This window comes from Lepidochelys kempii, chromosome 2, assembly GCF_965140285.1.
Source record: "Lepidochelys kempii isolate rLepKem1 chromosome 2, rLepKem1.hap1, whole genome shotgun sequence".
In the NCBI taxonomy this organism is placed as follows: Eukaryota; Metazoa; Chordata; order Testudines; family Cheloniidae; genus Lepidochelys; species Lepidochelys kempii.
Window position 1 is genome coordinate 267412461 of NC_136381.1, and position 18232 is coordinate 267430692.

The 18232-nt window shown below is 39.0% G+C and overlaps 1 protein-coding gene across 4 annotated transcripts in view; it reads right to left on the bottom strand.

Annotated features, from left to right (window-relative positions):
- The window catches only part of SMARCC1 (SWI/SNF related BAF chromatin remodeling complex subunit C1), a 178057-nt gene that overhangs the window by 145421 nt on the left and 14404 nt on the right, over positions 1–18232 (bottom strand). For 2 of the 4 annotated variants that reach the window (XM_073334922.2, XM_073334924.2), the window contains exons 3-7: positions 11391–11476; positions 10008–10034; positions 7230–7311; positions 4913–5005; positions 677–746 (exon numbers count right to left, since the gene is read on the bottom strand). In XM_073334922.2, coding sequence (XP_073191023.1) covers positions 677–746; positions 4913–5005; positions 7230–7311; positions 10008–10034; positions 11391–11476 — 358 coding nt within the window. The other 2 variants (XM_073334923.2, XM_073334925.2) reach the window with 2 other exon arrangements.

An 18232-nucleotide genomic window follows, 5' to 3' on the forward strand; every position in this document is an offset into this window, starting at 1 on the left:
AAGTTAGTTTTCAGTGTCATTTTTGTACTTAGTCCTGGTAGTGTTGATGTGGAGCTATTTTATCACAATCCCACTGAATACGAGTTGAAATACATAATTTTGTATGGATTAGCTCTGCCACCCAGAGATCAGGGGCAAAAACAAATCACCAAGGTGAAGTCACTGGGAGAGGTGGTCCATGGTAGGTTCAGTCTCAAGGCCTGCTTACACCACCAATTCGTAAAAATTTTGTAATCTATGACCACTCCTTCCTTTGGCTTTTTCATAGTCTTGATTTTCCTTTGCATCTCCTCTAGATTATAAATTCTGAAGCATGGAATGTGATAATCTGTTGTACATAGCACCAAGTTTTACGCTGCCAGCGCTTAATGCTAACAGCACAGACTTTCACTCAATCAAGGCCTACATCATCATCATATGCTTTCCAGAAAATATAGTTCCAGATCTATAAAAAAAACCACTCATTGTACCCCAACCCCCCACCCCCATATTGTGACGCAGGACATTTAGGACTACAAACCATTTAAAGTCAAATCTTGAAAGTTATTGCTTTCTGAACAACTCTCAGTATTAAGCTGAGTGCATCTTCGTACCTAGTGGTTTTGTATAGCAACCATCACTTTAGCAGTTAAGTGTTTTAGTTACAAGATTCATAGACAAACTCTGTATGATTTACCATCATCCAGTGAGGTAGGATTAGGATAAATATGGTGGGTGGCCTTTGCCTTCTCATCAGTGACGGTTCCCTATGGAAAAAAGTGAAACACTGCTTGAGAATCCATAGCTACACAGAAATAACTTCCTCCTACAAACAGAAAAAACTTTCTATTTCAGAAACATTAGTGGGTGATTTTAGTTATAATATAGTAAGATCCAGAACCTAGGTGGCTCAACCCTATTACTTCCAATAGTCTAAAGGTATCAGAATAGGAGGTTACTCTTCATCTTTTGGAGGCTACCTCTTTCCCCTAGCTGTGCTTTGCTATATTTTCAGAAGGGTTGCTTCAGGCACACCATCCTGCCTCCACCTGGTATCGCCTTGGCCCTTCTCACCTCCGTCTTTCCTTTCCTCTCACTGCTATTCTCTTTCTTTCCTCATCCTTCTCTTTCCCAAATCTCAGTCTATGCAAGTCTATTGTGTACATTCCTATGAGAAGATACCCATAACTGTGTTTAAATATAAACACACTTTGCTTCAAACTGTAATTTTAAAGGGACACTGTCAACTTGATTTTTTTTTTTTAAAAATAGACTAAAAAAATTCCGGTTTCTGAGGGAGCCTCCTTTAAATAGTAGGTCCTGAACTTTAAACAAACCTAAAAAGAGAGTTCCTTTAAAAAAAATTAGGGCTGTTCTGCTCCCCCTTCAATGTTTAAAAGGATCTGTTTAACAAGGGAAAAGACAAATATGAAAGAGAAAACAATGACACTGACAATACTCAAAGCTCTGTCAAATGCTCATAGTAAATTATAAAAGATACGCTATTTTCACTGACGACTTTGTCAGAGTAATTTTAGGTGTTACTTGTAACTGTAAAAGATAAACGTCTGTCTGAAATTGTCTGTATTTTCAAGTCGATAGTGTCCATTTAAATATTATAATAGTCAACTGTTTATTATTTTTTTAAAATTAGATATTTGTTAACCGAGGATGCCATATTGCTTGCATGGTGTATCTATAAATACAAAATTGCCTTTCCTCTGCACTAAAAACATCAAGATTATCCAACATAATACACAGAGCCTTATAGTCACTACACAGCAGAAAGAATCACACCCAAGGGACAATCGGACTCTACAGATATATTTCTTCAAAATCTATTGAATTTTTCTTAGGTGGAGGGAGATGTATTTACAGAAATGGAAATGTACAGTATTTTTCACACAAACTATATTCCAAAACATATTTTACAGAATTAGATACTAGGGCAGTAGAGAGCATATGGTTAAGTTACAGGAAACAGAACGGTGAATAAATCAAAGCATTCAGTAGACAAGGCTACCATCTGCAAAGGGAAAAAAGTTAGGAGACCTATGCATGGGAGAAGAGAGATGCATTTAAGATGAGAGCAGAGTATGAGAGAGATACCACCAGATGGCTGTTCAGATGGCAAAGTAAATCCCATACTCCTAAAATTTACTGCTTTACACTTACATAGCCCATTTCACATCTCAAACTCCTTTTTATACACAAAGGAGTTAATCATCATCCTCCCAGTAAAGAAGGTAAGTATAATTGCCATTTTAAAGACGGGGAAACAGAGAGATGTTTAAGTGACTTGCCTAAAAACACACAAGTCTGTAATATAGCCAGGAATAGAACCTAGACCCCACCCTAGACCCAGGTGTGCATGGCCACAAAAACACTCCCTTCTTTACACCAGGGATGAGCAACTTTAAGAAGAATACGGACACAAAATCCATTAAAACCTTTTGGTGGGCCCAACATTCTTTTAAAGAGGTTATATACTGCGTAACTCAGAAACGTTTGCCACAATATAACATGTTAACATACATTTAACCCTGTATTAACACTGTAAAACCAAAGTGTTATTCAAAATAAAAGTCACTGTTAGCACAACCTTGAATTTTTTTTTTTTTTTTTAAAAGATTCAACTTAACTCTTTCACTAACTTTTTTTTCAGTGTCCAGAAGAGGACGGGGATTAATAAATGAAAACAAAAAATAAAAATATCTTAATGTTTTTCTCTGCTGTTTTTCATTGTTATAGTACCTTGCCTGTCAGAGTGAAACTGGGCTTGAGCCTGCCTGCGCACTAAGAAGGGCACATCTATATCATAAACTGGAAGAGTTTCATCAGTCAGTTGGTTCCTTCCTTAGACTTCAAATGATTCAATTTAGAAAAGTTACTTTCACAAGCCTAAGTAGCCCCAAACATAGAACAAGTTCAGTGACCACTTTCTCAGACTCGGGAAATGGGATTTAGGAAGCAGTTTCCAAAACTGAATGCCTCTTTCATCCTTCTTTCAAAAAGGATTAGCCTGCAGTCTGCTTAGTTCTAGTTGGTGTTCATTGACAACAGATGCAAATGAATCATTAAAAAGGATGAGGTGAGGTCAAAAACTTTCAAAATCCTTAAAACATTGATGGAAATTAAGCAGCAGCATTTCAACATCAGTAGTGTACCCGCTGAACACTGACTTGCACGCTTGCCGTTTCAATGCAAATGCAGCACATATTATAAAGCAGGCAAAATCCAAACCCAACAGGAGAGTCTTAAAAAATTCACTCAAACCACCCAAATGAGCAATGACATCCAAAATATCTGGTCCATGCCTTGCAATTGAAGATTCAAATGTCAGGTTTTAGCAGCCAAAAATGCCATACTACAGAAAAACAGAATCTTCCATTGTTTCCCGAAACTCCCTAGTATCAGAACTTGCAGTGTTTTTCAAAAAGGTGACAATCTCCCCTCAAAGTGCAAATTATCTGTCAAGAGAGACAAAATGGTGAGGTAATTTTTTTTTTATTGGACCAACCTCTGTGTAAGCTCGAAAGCTTGTCTCTCTCACCGACAAAAGATATTACCTCGCCCACCTTGTGTCTCTAATATCCTGGGACCAACATAGCTACAACAACACTGCATACAATAATCTCTCAAGACATTTATCATGATTCATCCATCATACTTCAGCGTATGGCTCCAAGTCGCCATACTTTACATACACTTCACTGAGAAAAGCCACAAATTTGCTATTGTTGCCACCTCAAATTACGTTTGTAACTTTCATGACCACATTCATGACATGATCAAAGTTCAGTGATGTTCCATACAGCGCCTTCTGATGGATAATGCAGTGCAGTGTTGGGCAATTCACTTCACTGTGCTTCAACAAATGTGCAAACCTGACCTTTGATCTACACATAGTCGGTGGCCCGTCTGTAATAGAAGTAGGCAACTTTTCAAAAATCTGCAACAGCCTCCTGAACTGCACCAAAAATATCTGGGGCCTTTTTTGTTCTGTGTAATGAGGCTAACTTCATAAACTCTTCATGCATGTTAAAACTGGTGTCAATCGTCTGGATATATATCTGTAGCTGACTTGATTCTGACACATCTGTACTCTAGTGTCAAAAGAAATGAAGAACAATTGAGCATAATTATGGTTAACTTTTCTTCCACATGTTCATGCTTACCTAACTCTTTGCAAAATTACACATTAAGATATATGGTTTCGATTTTTTTTTAACCGTTTTCTCATCAAGTGGAAATGCCTTTTCCATTTGCATTGCACATCGACGATTAGCAGTATATCTGTCATACTCGGCATTGCAATTGGTGCTGTAGAAATGGTTCAAGTTATATTCTTTTGTCACTGCCATGACTTGCAAACATATGAGCAACAGAGGCTTATGTCCATTTTCAGTAAAAAGATAGTTACGCTCCCACTGTTCATGAAAGACTTTTCTTTGTAATTTTATCACAAGTTAAAAAAAATTGAGACCGAAGTATCAGTCATGGGTTTGTCAATGCACCACTTCTCACCACACTTGTGGTGCAGTGGATACAGACCTGATTTTTCAGGATATTGAATTTCCTTGTATTCAGCATACATGCAACCCAAGGAAGCACACAGCCAGTCCCCCTAGTGATCAGTCTTCCACATCGAAACATGCGCTTTATACTCTGAGTATGTTTATCACAGCAAAAAAGCTGAGAAATAAAAATAAATGTCACAGCAGAATAAACTGTTAACTGTTGGCAGGCCAAATAAAATGATCTGGAAAGATGGATGCAGTCCCAGGCCACCAGTTGCCCCTTGCTCCTCTATACTATTTAATTTTTAGAAGCCTCAATTCTAAAGTAATATCTCTACCATTGTCCTTTATAAACAGCTTCAAAAACTTAACCTGCAAAAATGCAAGGCTGCTACAAACTTCATATCTGTTACCTGGTGACGTTTGACAATGTCCTTTAATTTATTAGCCAACTTCAGTTCGATATCTGGAATGAGGTAGATCGTTGGTCTGCTCAGACAATTATTCTAGAGGAGAAAAGGCAAAACTTTAAATCAGAAACTAGTGGATGAAAGGCCTGAACCCATCAAGGATTAATTACTGCATTAAACATTACTGCTTGACAAACACTAATGCAAAGGTCCTGTGAAGAACCTAACTAGGCATTTTAGTGCCCATGACGAGAAAGCATATTTTCACCCCCTAGAGGCAATGTGTGGGTGGGTAGGGACATGGGGTCACGTGCGCCCCCCCCCCCCCATTTCTGCCTTCCATTTAGCACAGAGGTTTTCAAACTGTGGGGGCATGCCTTACAGTTTGAGAACTGTTGCCTCCTGCCAGGAGCTGAATGATCAGAAGCTTGCGGGAGCTGGGGCACTGGCCAGCTGCTCAGCAGCCCTCTTTGCCCTGTTCCCCGAGCTGGGCCACCTCTGCACAGATGAGCACTCCCTGGGCAGGGTGGGCAGCACAGCTCAGAGATGTTCCCCAACATGCTCTCCCTCAAAAGGGCCTGGCACTGACCAGCTCCATCCCGGAGCTGGTCCCTGCCAATGGAGCCCGGCTGCCATGAGATGCTCCAGTAGTGCCAGGGCAGAAGCATGCGAGTGCCTTGAGAAACATCTCATGGCTGCTGGGCTCTGTGGGTAGGGGATGGCTTCAGACAATGTCACTGGCCAGTGCTGGGCTCCATCGAGGGACAGGCAATAGTGCGGTGGACGGAGCGCTGCCTGGGGAGCATCCACCTGTGCAGAGGACAGCATGGACAGCAAGGGGCCTGAGTAGGCCAGTGACCCCCATCAACCACAGTTTGAAAACCCCTGTGCTAAATGGAAGGCAGAAGGAGAAGATGTGACCCTGTGACACCAACACCGCCGCCCCATTTTTCCGCCCCTGTGGCTTCGCACCCTGGGTGGCTGCCCTGCTCACCCTGCCTGAGTTCTGTGCACCAGCATGTTCTTGGTCCATTGAAGAAAATGGAAAGATTCTCAACTTCACGATGCTTTGGATCATGTCCTGAGCATGCTACTGTAAATGGAAAACTAAACACCATGTTCGATACATCCTGACTAGGATCTTACCCTACAGCACCAGTGTCTACAGATTTCTACATTATCTAGAACAGTGGTTTTAGCCACACTAAATGTTTATTTTAAAATAAAGTGACTATCCAGCTATCTTTAATCAAATCACAGCAAAACCATTTATTCCAAAATGTCAATGAAGAGTGTCACTTTTTGGGTTCTTTCCCTCCCGTTTCTGATTTTGCTAAATACTTGAAAAGTACAGCTTGAAAGCAGTACAAGCAAAAGTACTGGCCTAGGCCCTACAGATTATCATAGGAAACAATCACTGACACAGTAATAAACTTAATTTTAAATTGACCTGCTCGGATGGGGAAGTGAGTAGATCACTGTAATGGCACAAGGACAAGGGATGAGTAACAGGATACAGAGCTTTTCAACCTCTAGGTCAATTATTCAAATTTGACTCTGGACAGGAATGAGCTGCTACCGTATGGTAGCTGTTCAGTGGCTCAGACAAATTAGTCAGAGTTTACTAGTGGAGGGGTATTCTCATCAGAAACAAAACGGAACTTTCACCCTTGCTGGCAGTCTCAGACAAGCCAAGGGTGGACTTTGATGAACAAAATTAATTATCTGCTCACTCCTAGATGTGGTCCCTCCAAGTCAGGATTGAGGCACATTGATGGAATGTTCAAGTTTCTATTGCTGCAGCTTGTAATGTGCTTCTACACCTGCCCTGATAATCCAGCACCTTTCAAGAGCAGTAAATTCACTTTCAAGAGCAGTAAATTCACTTTTTGCCTTAACGTACGTGGCCAGGCTTTTGCAAGAATAGTTCTGTTTCACAATTTTTTATAACTTCATTTCCTAAATTCTAAAGCACAATGTTTTAACTTGTTAAACATACTGATTTGTACAGATGCTCAATTTTATTTTAAGTTAAAAAATAGTTGTCTAACAATTTTAAAGCTCAAAATTATTCTCCCACCCTAACTACCAGGTTTCTCTGTACTAAGTATTCCCCCAGTCATCCACTCTAACTAGTTTCAGAGATTCTCAAGAGAAAAGTTATATTCAGATAGAAATTCAAGAAAGATACAAAGTTTGGAATTCTGATGCAGGTCACAGCGCTAAGGGACCTCAAAGCTAGAAGGTCATTTCCCCAAAGAAAGTGGCAAATACACTGAGACACAAAACAGAAAATGTTTATGGTTATAAAATGTCTTGCCTGCACTAGTGTTTTTTCAATGTTCATGAACATCTCCACATTTCGATCCATTCGTGATGGATTCTGCAGATCAAACCTCCGCCTGTAAACGAGGAAAATGATTGAAAGATATTAAAGACTTCAACTTGCCTATTTTCAACAGCAAAGAATCTTTAGACTTTTTTATATTTGGTTTTGACCAAGAAGTGATATTTAAAACTCTGCACATTCTAGTAAATTACATTGGTATACTTAATATTAACAGAGAACGGATTCTTACAGTATCTGCATGTATGAACATAAGTTATTAATGGAGTTTTAGAGCACAATAGAAATGGTTCTACCATGTTACTCTTGCTCCACTTAGTAGAAAAGAAACAGTCAATCTCAATCAACAAAATGCAGTTGATTTTTAAACTCTTAGATGCACAATGAAATCCAAGGCTGAAGTTCTATTATCCAACATGACTAGCAACAAAACCTTGGAGTAAGACAGGTAGCCAATTAATTACATTTCTATGCTCTCTAGAGTGATCAGACAAGAGCAATTAATTAAAAGCAGCTGAAAATGTCATTTACTTTTATTGAGACAAAGCTCACAATGGTCGACAAGAGACAGCAGCACTGGGAGCATAGGCAAATCAATGTTCATGTCTTTAAACACTGCTTTCTATTTATATTTCCATCGCATTCACTAGTCTATTGGTTATGTTGAGCAATCAGTTGTAGGCCTACATTCTAACCTCAGAAGCACGCAGCTTAATAAAGCACACATCTTAATAAATCCACTACTGTGCTTTTTTTTTTTTTAACTAGGCGCATCTGAAAAAACCACTATTCCACGCATGGAATACATATTGTAGATGTAACTGAAACAATACATTACATCCATCCTCACACTGGAAACTGATTCTTGGCCTATTGTTAAGTGGGAAATCTTTTACAATAACCCAAGTTATTAATCTAATGATGCAGAGACATAGTAATGTGACTTCTTTCTAAAGTCATGGGATGGATTCATTCAATTAAAATGACTTACTTTCCCACCTCAATACTAAGAATTTGGACAACAGCTGTAAAGAATTTTAAAGGTTAGGATATATATTTAGATACAAGTCTGCAATTTGACAGGCTCCAGGAGTTTCTGATCTCCAGCAATTCAGCCTGCACTATTAATTTGTTAAACGCTAGCAGTGGTTATCTGCAGTAACTGGTTGTGAGCTTCACTTTGGCAACTAGAAGGATTAGAAACAAAGCTGCTGATAAAGAATTCAGTATCAGATTCTTAGGTGGGGTGCATGACTTTCTGTCCAAGCATAGCACTACACACAATAAAAGCGAGTAAGTGCTTGTTAGTGTGCAAAGTGTAGTAAGTGGCAGTATACTTCAAATACACAGAGCACCACATATTTTCAGTAAAACACCTGAGAGATTGTTACAGCTTGTAAATATGTAATGATGTTAAATTCAGTTTTACACATCTTGATGTGCAAGTTTGAATTTTACAACTTCAAAAGCTCACATTAACCTACATATTTATAACCTCACAATCTCATGTAATTTTTATATTAATTTACTAATCTAAGCAATTTACTAATCTAAGCAGCTACCACTTTACCACTGAATGCATCCAATGAAGTGAGCTGTAGCTCATGAAAGCTTATGCTCAAATACATTTTAGTCTCTAAGGTGCCACAAGTACTCCTTTTCTTTTTGCGGATACAGACTAACACGGCTGCTACCCTGAAACCTGTCACTTTAACTATCTGAGGCCCTTAAGTACTGTATTGCGGCATACACGGTCCTCCACGTGGAGGGGGGGAGAGGGGGCATCTTTATAATATACCAGAGAGGTGCACATCACTAGACGTTCACATTTGTGAAAGGTTTTTTCTTTCCCTAGTGGTTTCGATTTTCAGCCAGTGTGATGGGATTTTTTCCACAGAGGACTGACCTTGTTGTAATGTACAACATAACAGAGAGGAGTTACGGGCAATCACTTATTTTTGTATGCTTATCTTTCAACCGTGAAGTTCTCTATATTTAAATGTCAATATTACATGTCAATATAAATGTCATCTCAAAGTCTTACAGTGACTGTCAGAACAAGAAATCTTAAAAAGTTGTGTACGGAACATTTCTGGACTGGTAGAGGGTGGGCTTGATGATCTATAACTTATTATTCTAACTGCCTTGATTAAAAAAATCTTGCCCCAATATACACATATTGACATAATTTCACAATCTTTTGGTCAGAATGTGATCTTCAATAGCTGCTCTGACTGAGATTAATGGGACAAAGTTAAGCATTAGGAAAGTGGACACAAAGAAAATTAAAATACTGATTATGTTCACAAGCAAGTTTTCAAACTCCGACTATTATTTCAACCATTTTCAAAACACAATGTGTTAAGGCTTAAACATCTCTATAAATCAGGTCACTTATTTAGTGCTTAGCTTTAACAGACCAAAATTTTCAAACATGGTTGAAGTCAACACTAAGGATTCATTTCACTTTGTTCATACATTCAAATTTCTACCATAATTTTATTTAACCTTCCACATAAAAGCACTCATGTTATTTCTTAACATATAAACAGCAGCATATACTGTATTGGGAATTTTTTTTTTTTAAAAAAATCACTTTAAAAAGATCATTAGGAGGTCCTCCTGTCTTCTTGTTTAACTAATTAATTCTAGAAACTAAGTCTGGAGCAACAGGTTTTAGAGAACATCTGTTTGAATTACAATGACAAGGTACGTCCAGCTGCACTGGATAAGTGCATTTTTCAGACATACCTATTATGACCAGGAAAGGTACTTCTCCTATAAGACAGATCATTCACAAACAGGTTAACCAAGAGCGACAATGCATACCATTGAAAAACAAAGAATCATGCATCAGGCACATCATATTATTTGGTCAAGTCAGTGAAGGAAACATTCCAGGCTCTAAATCTGATCCTCAATGTTAAATTCTCAAGTATCATTTCCTTCCCCACTCCACATGCACGCACACACACTCAAGACACTACCAGCTAGTTTTGAGGGATCAGCAAGAGAGGGAGGAGAGAGGATGCGGCCAAATGTCAGAGTTTTGCTCTCATTCAGATTTCTGTAAATGGGAAATAAGTTTGTCCAAAAAGAAAAGAATATTTACGTTGTGGGAGCTAGTTGAGGTGCTCTTCTATTGAGGCTCAGAGGAAGCACAAAGCACCTAAAAGGCACATTACTCAGATATCTCAGATAGCAGTTATCTGTGGCTGGGTATTAGCATTGTAGGAATGGAAGAAGGGACTTCAGATAGTTAACTTATGGCAGCTTCTTACTCTTTCATGTCCTGCAAATGCAGTTAGGGGGCAGAGCACCATCAACCCTACAAAAATAATACTAAAACATGGCTTATTCTTGCCTTTTGATTTGCTTGACGGGGTAATCTTAACCCAGGTACACTCACAGGTCTTCACAGCATTTGAAAAAGAACTACATAAATGAAGGGAAAATTTCTGCCTTATTTTTAACTGAGTTATTGATCTTTTATATTGACTATTTTTAGTTCCCAATTGGAGATTTTGCAATTTTCTCAATGATAATTTACTTATTATGTAACTTCCCTTTTGGGAAAAGTCTTCTGAATTATAATGTACACACGATAACCACCGCTAGACTCCAAATGGACAGTTTTGTACACATCAATATTTATATAGGCAGTGGTTTTATGAAACTTGCATTCTCTACTTATGAGCACAGATGAACAGTTACAAAGCATTTTCTATTTATTAGTATCTATGTGGTGCTTTGTATTTGTAGACATTAATTATTCCTAACAATATCCTAGGAGACAAGTAAGAATAATCCACATTTTACAGATGGGGAAACTGAGGCACAGCAAGAGTCAGCAATTTGGCCAATATTACACAGCAAATAAATGGCAAAAATGGGATTATAAGATCAGGAGATTCTGACTCCCAGCCTGAAGCTCCATCCATCAGCTCACAATATTTCTCATCTTTAGATAACTTTAAATAGAGCATCAACTAGAAAACAAAAATTTATTCCTCTTCTCAACTCCCTTTCCCACTCAACTCTTCAAGAAAGTGTATTAAATTGCAAGTAGTTTGAATAGGCATTTCATTTGTTTAGTTTCATGCAGAAGGTGTATAAATTCAAGTAAAAACTTACCAGCCCTGTTCATTCTTATACTTGTAAGCAGCACCAAGAATATGACATAATGTACCTCCAGCTTTGAAATCCATGAAACACTTGGCCTAGAATCAGGAGACAGAAGTGTGAACACTGACCAAAAGTGACATCTTCAATGCTATGACAGCGAAGATACGCTTTGTATCATTAAATGTACACAACACTGTACAGAACACAAAACCAGTGAGCTCATAAATGTACCATTCCATTTTCATCTGGGGCTTACTTTATAAAGCTTTACTCTTCACTCACTTAAAAACATTCCAAGTTGTAAAAAAAAAAAATACATATTCAAAATTAAGCAGTCTGATTGTAAACACACGGTGAGATCAGATGCATCCTAAATTTCATCTTAATCCATTCCACTCCTTTATGTTTCTACTTCCCACAGATCGGGGGCTCAAAGGCCAACTCCGATATGTATTTTCATAGGTACGTGAGAATCTATGTTCTACAGAATCACAGAAATGTAGGGCTAGAAGGGACCTTAAGCAAGTCATCAACTCCAGCCCGCTGTGCTATGGCAGAACCAAGTAAACCTAGACCATCCCTGACAGGTGTTTGCCAAACTTCTTTTTAAAAAAGAACACAAAAACAAAAAAACCAACCAACCCTCCAGTGATAGGAATTCCACAGGCTCCCTTGGAAGCCTGTTCCAGAGCTCAACTACCCTTATAGTTAGAAAGCTTTTCCTAATATCTAATCTAAACCTCCCTTGCTGCAGATTAAGACCATTACTTCTTGTCCTATCTTCAGCAGACATGGAGAACAACTGATCGACATCTTCTTTATAACAGACCTTAACCTATTTGAAGACTTATCAGGTCCCACTCAGTCTTCTTTTTTCAAGACTAAACATCCCCAGTTTTTTTAGTCTGTCCTCACAGGTCTGGCTTTCTAAATCTTTTATCATTTTTGGTGCTCTCCTCTGGACTCCTTCCAATTTGTTCACATCTTTTCTAAAGCGTGGCACACAGAATTGGAAACAGTACTCCAGCTGAGGCCTCACGAGCGCCAAGCAGAGTGGGACAATTATTTTCTGCGTCTGACATATGACACTCCTGTTAAAACCCCCTCAATCATATTAGCCTTTTTCAAAACAGCATTACACTGTTGACTCATTCAATGTGTGATCCACTCTAACCACCAGATCCTTTGCATCAGTACTACCACCTAGCCAGTTATTCCCCATTTTGTAGTTGTGCACTTTATTTTTCTTTCCTAAATGAAGTACTTTGCACTTGTTTTTATTGAATTTCATCTTGTTGAATTCACACCAATTGTCCAATTTGACAAGGTTGTTTTTAAATCTAATCTTGTGCTCCATAGTACTTGCAACCACCTCCCAGCCTAGTGTCATCTGCAAATTTTATAAGCATATGCTCCACTTCATTACCCAAGCTATTAATGAAAAATATAGACTTGTACTGGACCCAGGGCGTCAATGACCCCTGTGGAACCCCACTAGATACGCTCTCCCAGTTTGACAGCAAACTATAAATACTCTGAGAATGGTCTTTCAGCCAGTTGTGCACCCACCTTACAGTAATTTCATCTCAACCAAATTTCCCAAGTTTGCTTAAGAGAGTGTCATGTAGGACTGTCGAAAGTCTTACTAAAAGGTATAACATTTACTGCTTCCCCCGATCCAGTATGGCTATTAAGGCCCATAACCCTCACGTTTCACTCCCCATCAGTACTTGGCATGGGCTGGGGAAGCTAATGATCCAACCAATGGAACAAATTTAGTAATGAATCCTGGTCACATGCCACCTGAGGCACGTTGCACATATGTTAAGAAGAAAACCATATCGAAAAAGGAAATTAGGTCAGTCTGACATGATTTGTTTTTGACAAATTCATGCTGGTAAATCCTTAGAACCCTATTATCCTCCAGGTGCTTACAAATTGATAGTTTAATAATTTGTTCTAGTATCTTTCCCAGTATGTAAGTTAGGCTGACTGGTCTATAATACCACAGGTCCTCTTTGTTCCCCTTTTTAAAGATAGGTACTATGTCTGCCATTCTCCTGTTTTCTGGGACCTTCTCAGAGATAACTGCTAAAAGTTCCAAGATTGCTTAAGCCAGTTCCTCAAGTACCCCAGGATGAATTTCATCAGGGCCTGCTGACTTGAATACATCTAAATATTCTTTAGCCTTTCTTTCCCTATTTTGGCTTCTATTTCTTCCCCCTCGTTGTTAACACTGTGGTTTTGAGTATCTGGTCACCATTAACCTTTTTAGGGACACCTTGAAACAAAACAGTCATTAAACACCTCAATTTTCTTGATATCAGTTATTAGATCTTCTTCCCTGCAAAGCAGAGGTTCTATACTTCCCTTTATCTCTCTCTTGCACCTAATATATTTAAAGAACCACTTACTGTCTTTTATGTCCCTTACAAGGTGTAACTCATTTTGTGCCTTAACCTTCCTGATTTTGTTCCTACATTACTCCTGGGGGGATTCTGTACCAAAAAAATTAAAAATTCTACAGATTTTATTTGTCAAAATAATGCAATACAATCATACCCGTTTCAATTGTTTTGGTAAGTTATTTAAACTACAATACAGAAAAAAGTCACAATAACTATTCAGCATTTCCTAAACACATGAAAGTTAAGTTGCAAATACTTGGTAACTAATACCCTGCATTCCAATTATAATCCTGGATTTTCATTTAAATTACATTACAGAACACCAAACAGGAAAAAAAAACAAAAAAAACAAGTAGAATATCATTTTAAATTGCTCAGACTTTCACACATGCAAGTCATACAGTTTTGCTAATCATTGTCCTGGACCTAGATGGGTACTTTGGGAAGTGCTTGGTTCTAACATTGTCCTAATGTTTTATTGACTGCTTGGTAAATGTTTTATTTACCCTCAGAAGTCTTTTTTTTTTTTCCCCAATGGGTAAGTAAAAATCTAATCCTATTGTACCTTTTTCTGGGGTGGGCTATGACATAGCCTCAGAGGTCTGGTACACCCCATCACAGATTCCTTTTTGATGTTCAGGTCATTAAAGAGCTCCTTATGGAGCCATAGTGACCCCTTTCCATTCTTCATCTCAGGATAGTTTGCAGTTGCGTGTATAATACTGTCTGCTTGAAAAACTACCAGATGTCCTGAACGACTTTTTCCTTTAGATTTTCTTCCCACCGGACCTTACTTACCAGTTCTCCGAGTTTGTTAAAATCTGGTTTTTTTTTTTTGGTTTTTTTTTTTAAGTCAATTGTCCTTATTCTGTGCTCTCACTTCTTCTTTTCCTTAGGATCATGAAATCTATAATTTCATGACCACTTTCTCCCAAATTGCCTTCCACCTTCAGATTCGCTACCAATTCCTCCATGTTTGTCAGAATCAAGTCTAAAATAGCTATCCCTCTGATTACTTCCTCCACTTTTTGTAACAAAACATTGTCCTCAATACATTCCAAGAACTTACTGGAAATGTTATGTTTTGCAGTATTACTTTTTCAACAGCTGCCTGGGTAGTTAAACTCTTCCATTACTACCAGGTCTTGGGGTTTGGATACCTCCGTTATTTGTTCTAGAAATGCCTCATCCACTGCCTCTTCCTGATTTGATGGTGCATAGTAGACCTCTACCACGACATCACCCCTATTTTTTAACCCTTTTATCTTTACCCAGAGATTCTCAACTGGTCTGCCTCCCACTTCCTTCTGGATCTCAGAACAAGTGCATATATTCTTGATGTATAATGCAGCACTCTTCCCCAAGCCACCTGCAACAGGATTCATACATACTGTAGAACATAATGTATCAGAGGTGGCCACTGAGCCCCGATCTATAAAAAATAGAAACAAAGGAGTGGAATGGATTAAAGAGATAAAGGAGAATCTCAGTATTTGTTTTAAAAAAAAAGTTTCCAGCTGTTTTCCTAATGAAGATATCTTTGAAAAACAGAAATATAAACCAATCAGCTGGGCTCCACTTCTGCAGCAGGAAGATTGCATGGGGCTGGTCCTGAAGATCCCTTTCCGTGTAAAAGTTTTTGTAACAAAAACCAAAAAAAATTTTATTTTGTGAGGACCAGCAAAAAATTTTTTTACAGACTTACTGCTAAATGCATCTCATATTGATTTATTTATTACAGTACCTGAAGCGTGAAAGGCACCATTTCACTTCAACCAATCAAGGGGTATACCATACCACACATTCCAGAATTGAGAGCAGAACATCAGCTGGAGATTTAAAGGGTCCATTAGGTCTCATTTAGTCTCTCTCTAAGGGGTCAATATAGGATTGCTTTCTAGAGTATGGATAAAATAGTGGAGAGGACTCTAATTTTAAATTGGAGAGCATGCTTCAGATTTTTACATTCTTTTCCAGGATCACTAGTCAGGATATTTGTAAGTTTACAGCTGGCTGTAAAATTGCACAATCATAGAATCATAGAATATCAGGGTTGGAAGGGACCCCAGAAGGTCATCTAGTCCAACCCCCTGCTCAAAGCAGGACCAATTCCCAGTTAAATCATCCCAGCCAGGGCTTTGTCAAGCCTGACCTTAAAAACCTCTAATGAAGGAGATTCTACCACCTCCCTAGGTAATGCATTCCAGTGTTTCACCACCCTCTTAGTGAAAAAGTTTCTCCTAATATCCAATCTAAACCTCCCCCACTGCAACTTGAGACCATTACTCCTCGTTCTGTCATCTGCTACCATTGAGAACAGTCTAGAGCCATCCTCTTTGGAACCCCCTTTCAGGTAGTTGAAAGCAGCTATCAAATCCCCCCTCATTCTTCTCTTCTGCAGGCTAAACAATCCCAGCTCCCTCAGCCTCTCCTCATAACTCATGTGTTCCAGTCCCCTAATCATTTTTGTTGCCCTTCGCTGGACTCTCTCCAATTTATCCACATCCTTCTTGAAGTGTGGGGCCCAAAACTGCACACAGTACTCCAGATGAGGCCTCACCAATGTCGAATAGAGGGGAACGATCACGTCCCTCGATCTGCTCGCTATGCCCCTACTTATACATCCCAAAATGCCATTGGCCTTCTTGGCAACAAGGGCACACTGCTGACTCATATCCAGCTTCTCGTCCACTGTCACCCCTAGGTCCTTTTCCGCAGAACTGCTGCCTAGCCATTCGGTCCCTAGTCTGTAGCTGTGCATTGGGTTCTTCCGTCCTAAGTGCAGGACCCTGCACTTATCCTTATTGAACCTCATCAGATTCCTTTTGGCCCAATCTTCCAATTGGTCTAGGTCCTTCTGTATCCTATTCCTCCCCTCCAGCGTATCTACCACTCCTCCCAGTTTAGTATCATCCGCAAATTTGCTGAGTGTGCAATCCACACCATCCTCCAGATCATTTATGAAGATATTGAATAAAACCGGCCCCAGGACCGACCCTTGGGGCACTCCACTTGATACCGGCTGCCAACTAGACATGGAGCCATTGATCACTACCCGTTGAGCCCGACAATTTAGCCAGCTTTCTACCCACCTTATAGTGCATTCATCCAGCCCATACTTCCTTAACTTGCTGACAAGAATACTATGGGAGACCGTGTCAAAAGCTTTGCTAAAGTCAAGAAACAATACATCCACTGCTTTCCCTTCATCCACAGAACCAGTAATCTCATCATAAAAGGCGATTAGATTAGTCAGGCATGACCTTCCCTTGGTGAATCCATGCTGGCTGTTCCTGATCACTTTCCTCTCATGCAAGTGCTTCAGGATTGATTCTTTGAGGACCTGCTCCATGATTTTTCCAGGGACTGAGGTGAGGCTGACTGGCCTGTAGTTCCCAGGATCTTCCTTCTTCCCTTTTTTAAAGATTGGCACTACATTAGCCTTTTTCCAGTCATCCGGGACTTCCCCGGTTCGCCATATTCAATATTTCCATTGAAAATGCATTTTCAACAAGATTTGGCAGGAAGAGTTCTCAGGTAAAGGATGCAGTTACTGGGGAAATCGGGGGAAATCGGGGGAGGAAAAGAGAGAGAGAGCGCGTGCCCCAGATCCAGGATGTTCCCATAAGCCAAGGGAAATCTGTTGATTATATGAAGCAATAACCACAACTCCATATGTGGCAAGAACTAATTTTAACCATGCAATGTACTAATCCATTTTTTGCTCCTAGAAAGTAGAAATCTTTTGATTATCAATTTAAGATGTTATAGTAGGAACAAGTTTAAGAGACATCACATGATTCTACATTCCAAGTCACTGGAAACTCCATACATAGGAATGGTGAGGTAAATAAAAAGCTTAAATGTACAGTTCAATCACATATTGTTTAAATCAGAAAGGTGTTTGAGTCTTAGAAACCTGCACTAAAGCAAAGAAATACATGTATCAAAGTTATATTCTACTTTCTTTTAAAAATACACTTCATTCGAATCCTTTTTTTAAAAAAAACCCTATAGAACTCTAGAGCAACAGTTTGTGACACCATCTAGCTTGAACACTACAACCTACATTATTCATAACCTTCGAGTTACGCAGCAGCTCTACTCCATGGTGGGTGGGTGTGTGAGACAGAGAGAGAAAGAAATCTAGACTTGAGTTATTCAGACCCTAAGAGTGTCTGCTTGCAAAGTGGGTTCTTTTCCAAGGTATGAAATGGTAAATCTACATACATTGCTACAGAGTTTCTTGGATGAAACACACTACCTAAGTCCAAAGTAGATTTAGCTTCAGCCATTACAAGTGGGCCCTTTATATTTTCCCAGATGATTATGATTTTGCAATTTAGTTTTCCTATTTTTAAAAATTATTTTTCCTCTCCCATTTCAGTGTGTGAGGCCAGCATAGAGGAGAAACTAACTATATAAAAGCAACAGTGAAATTGT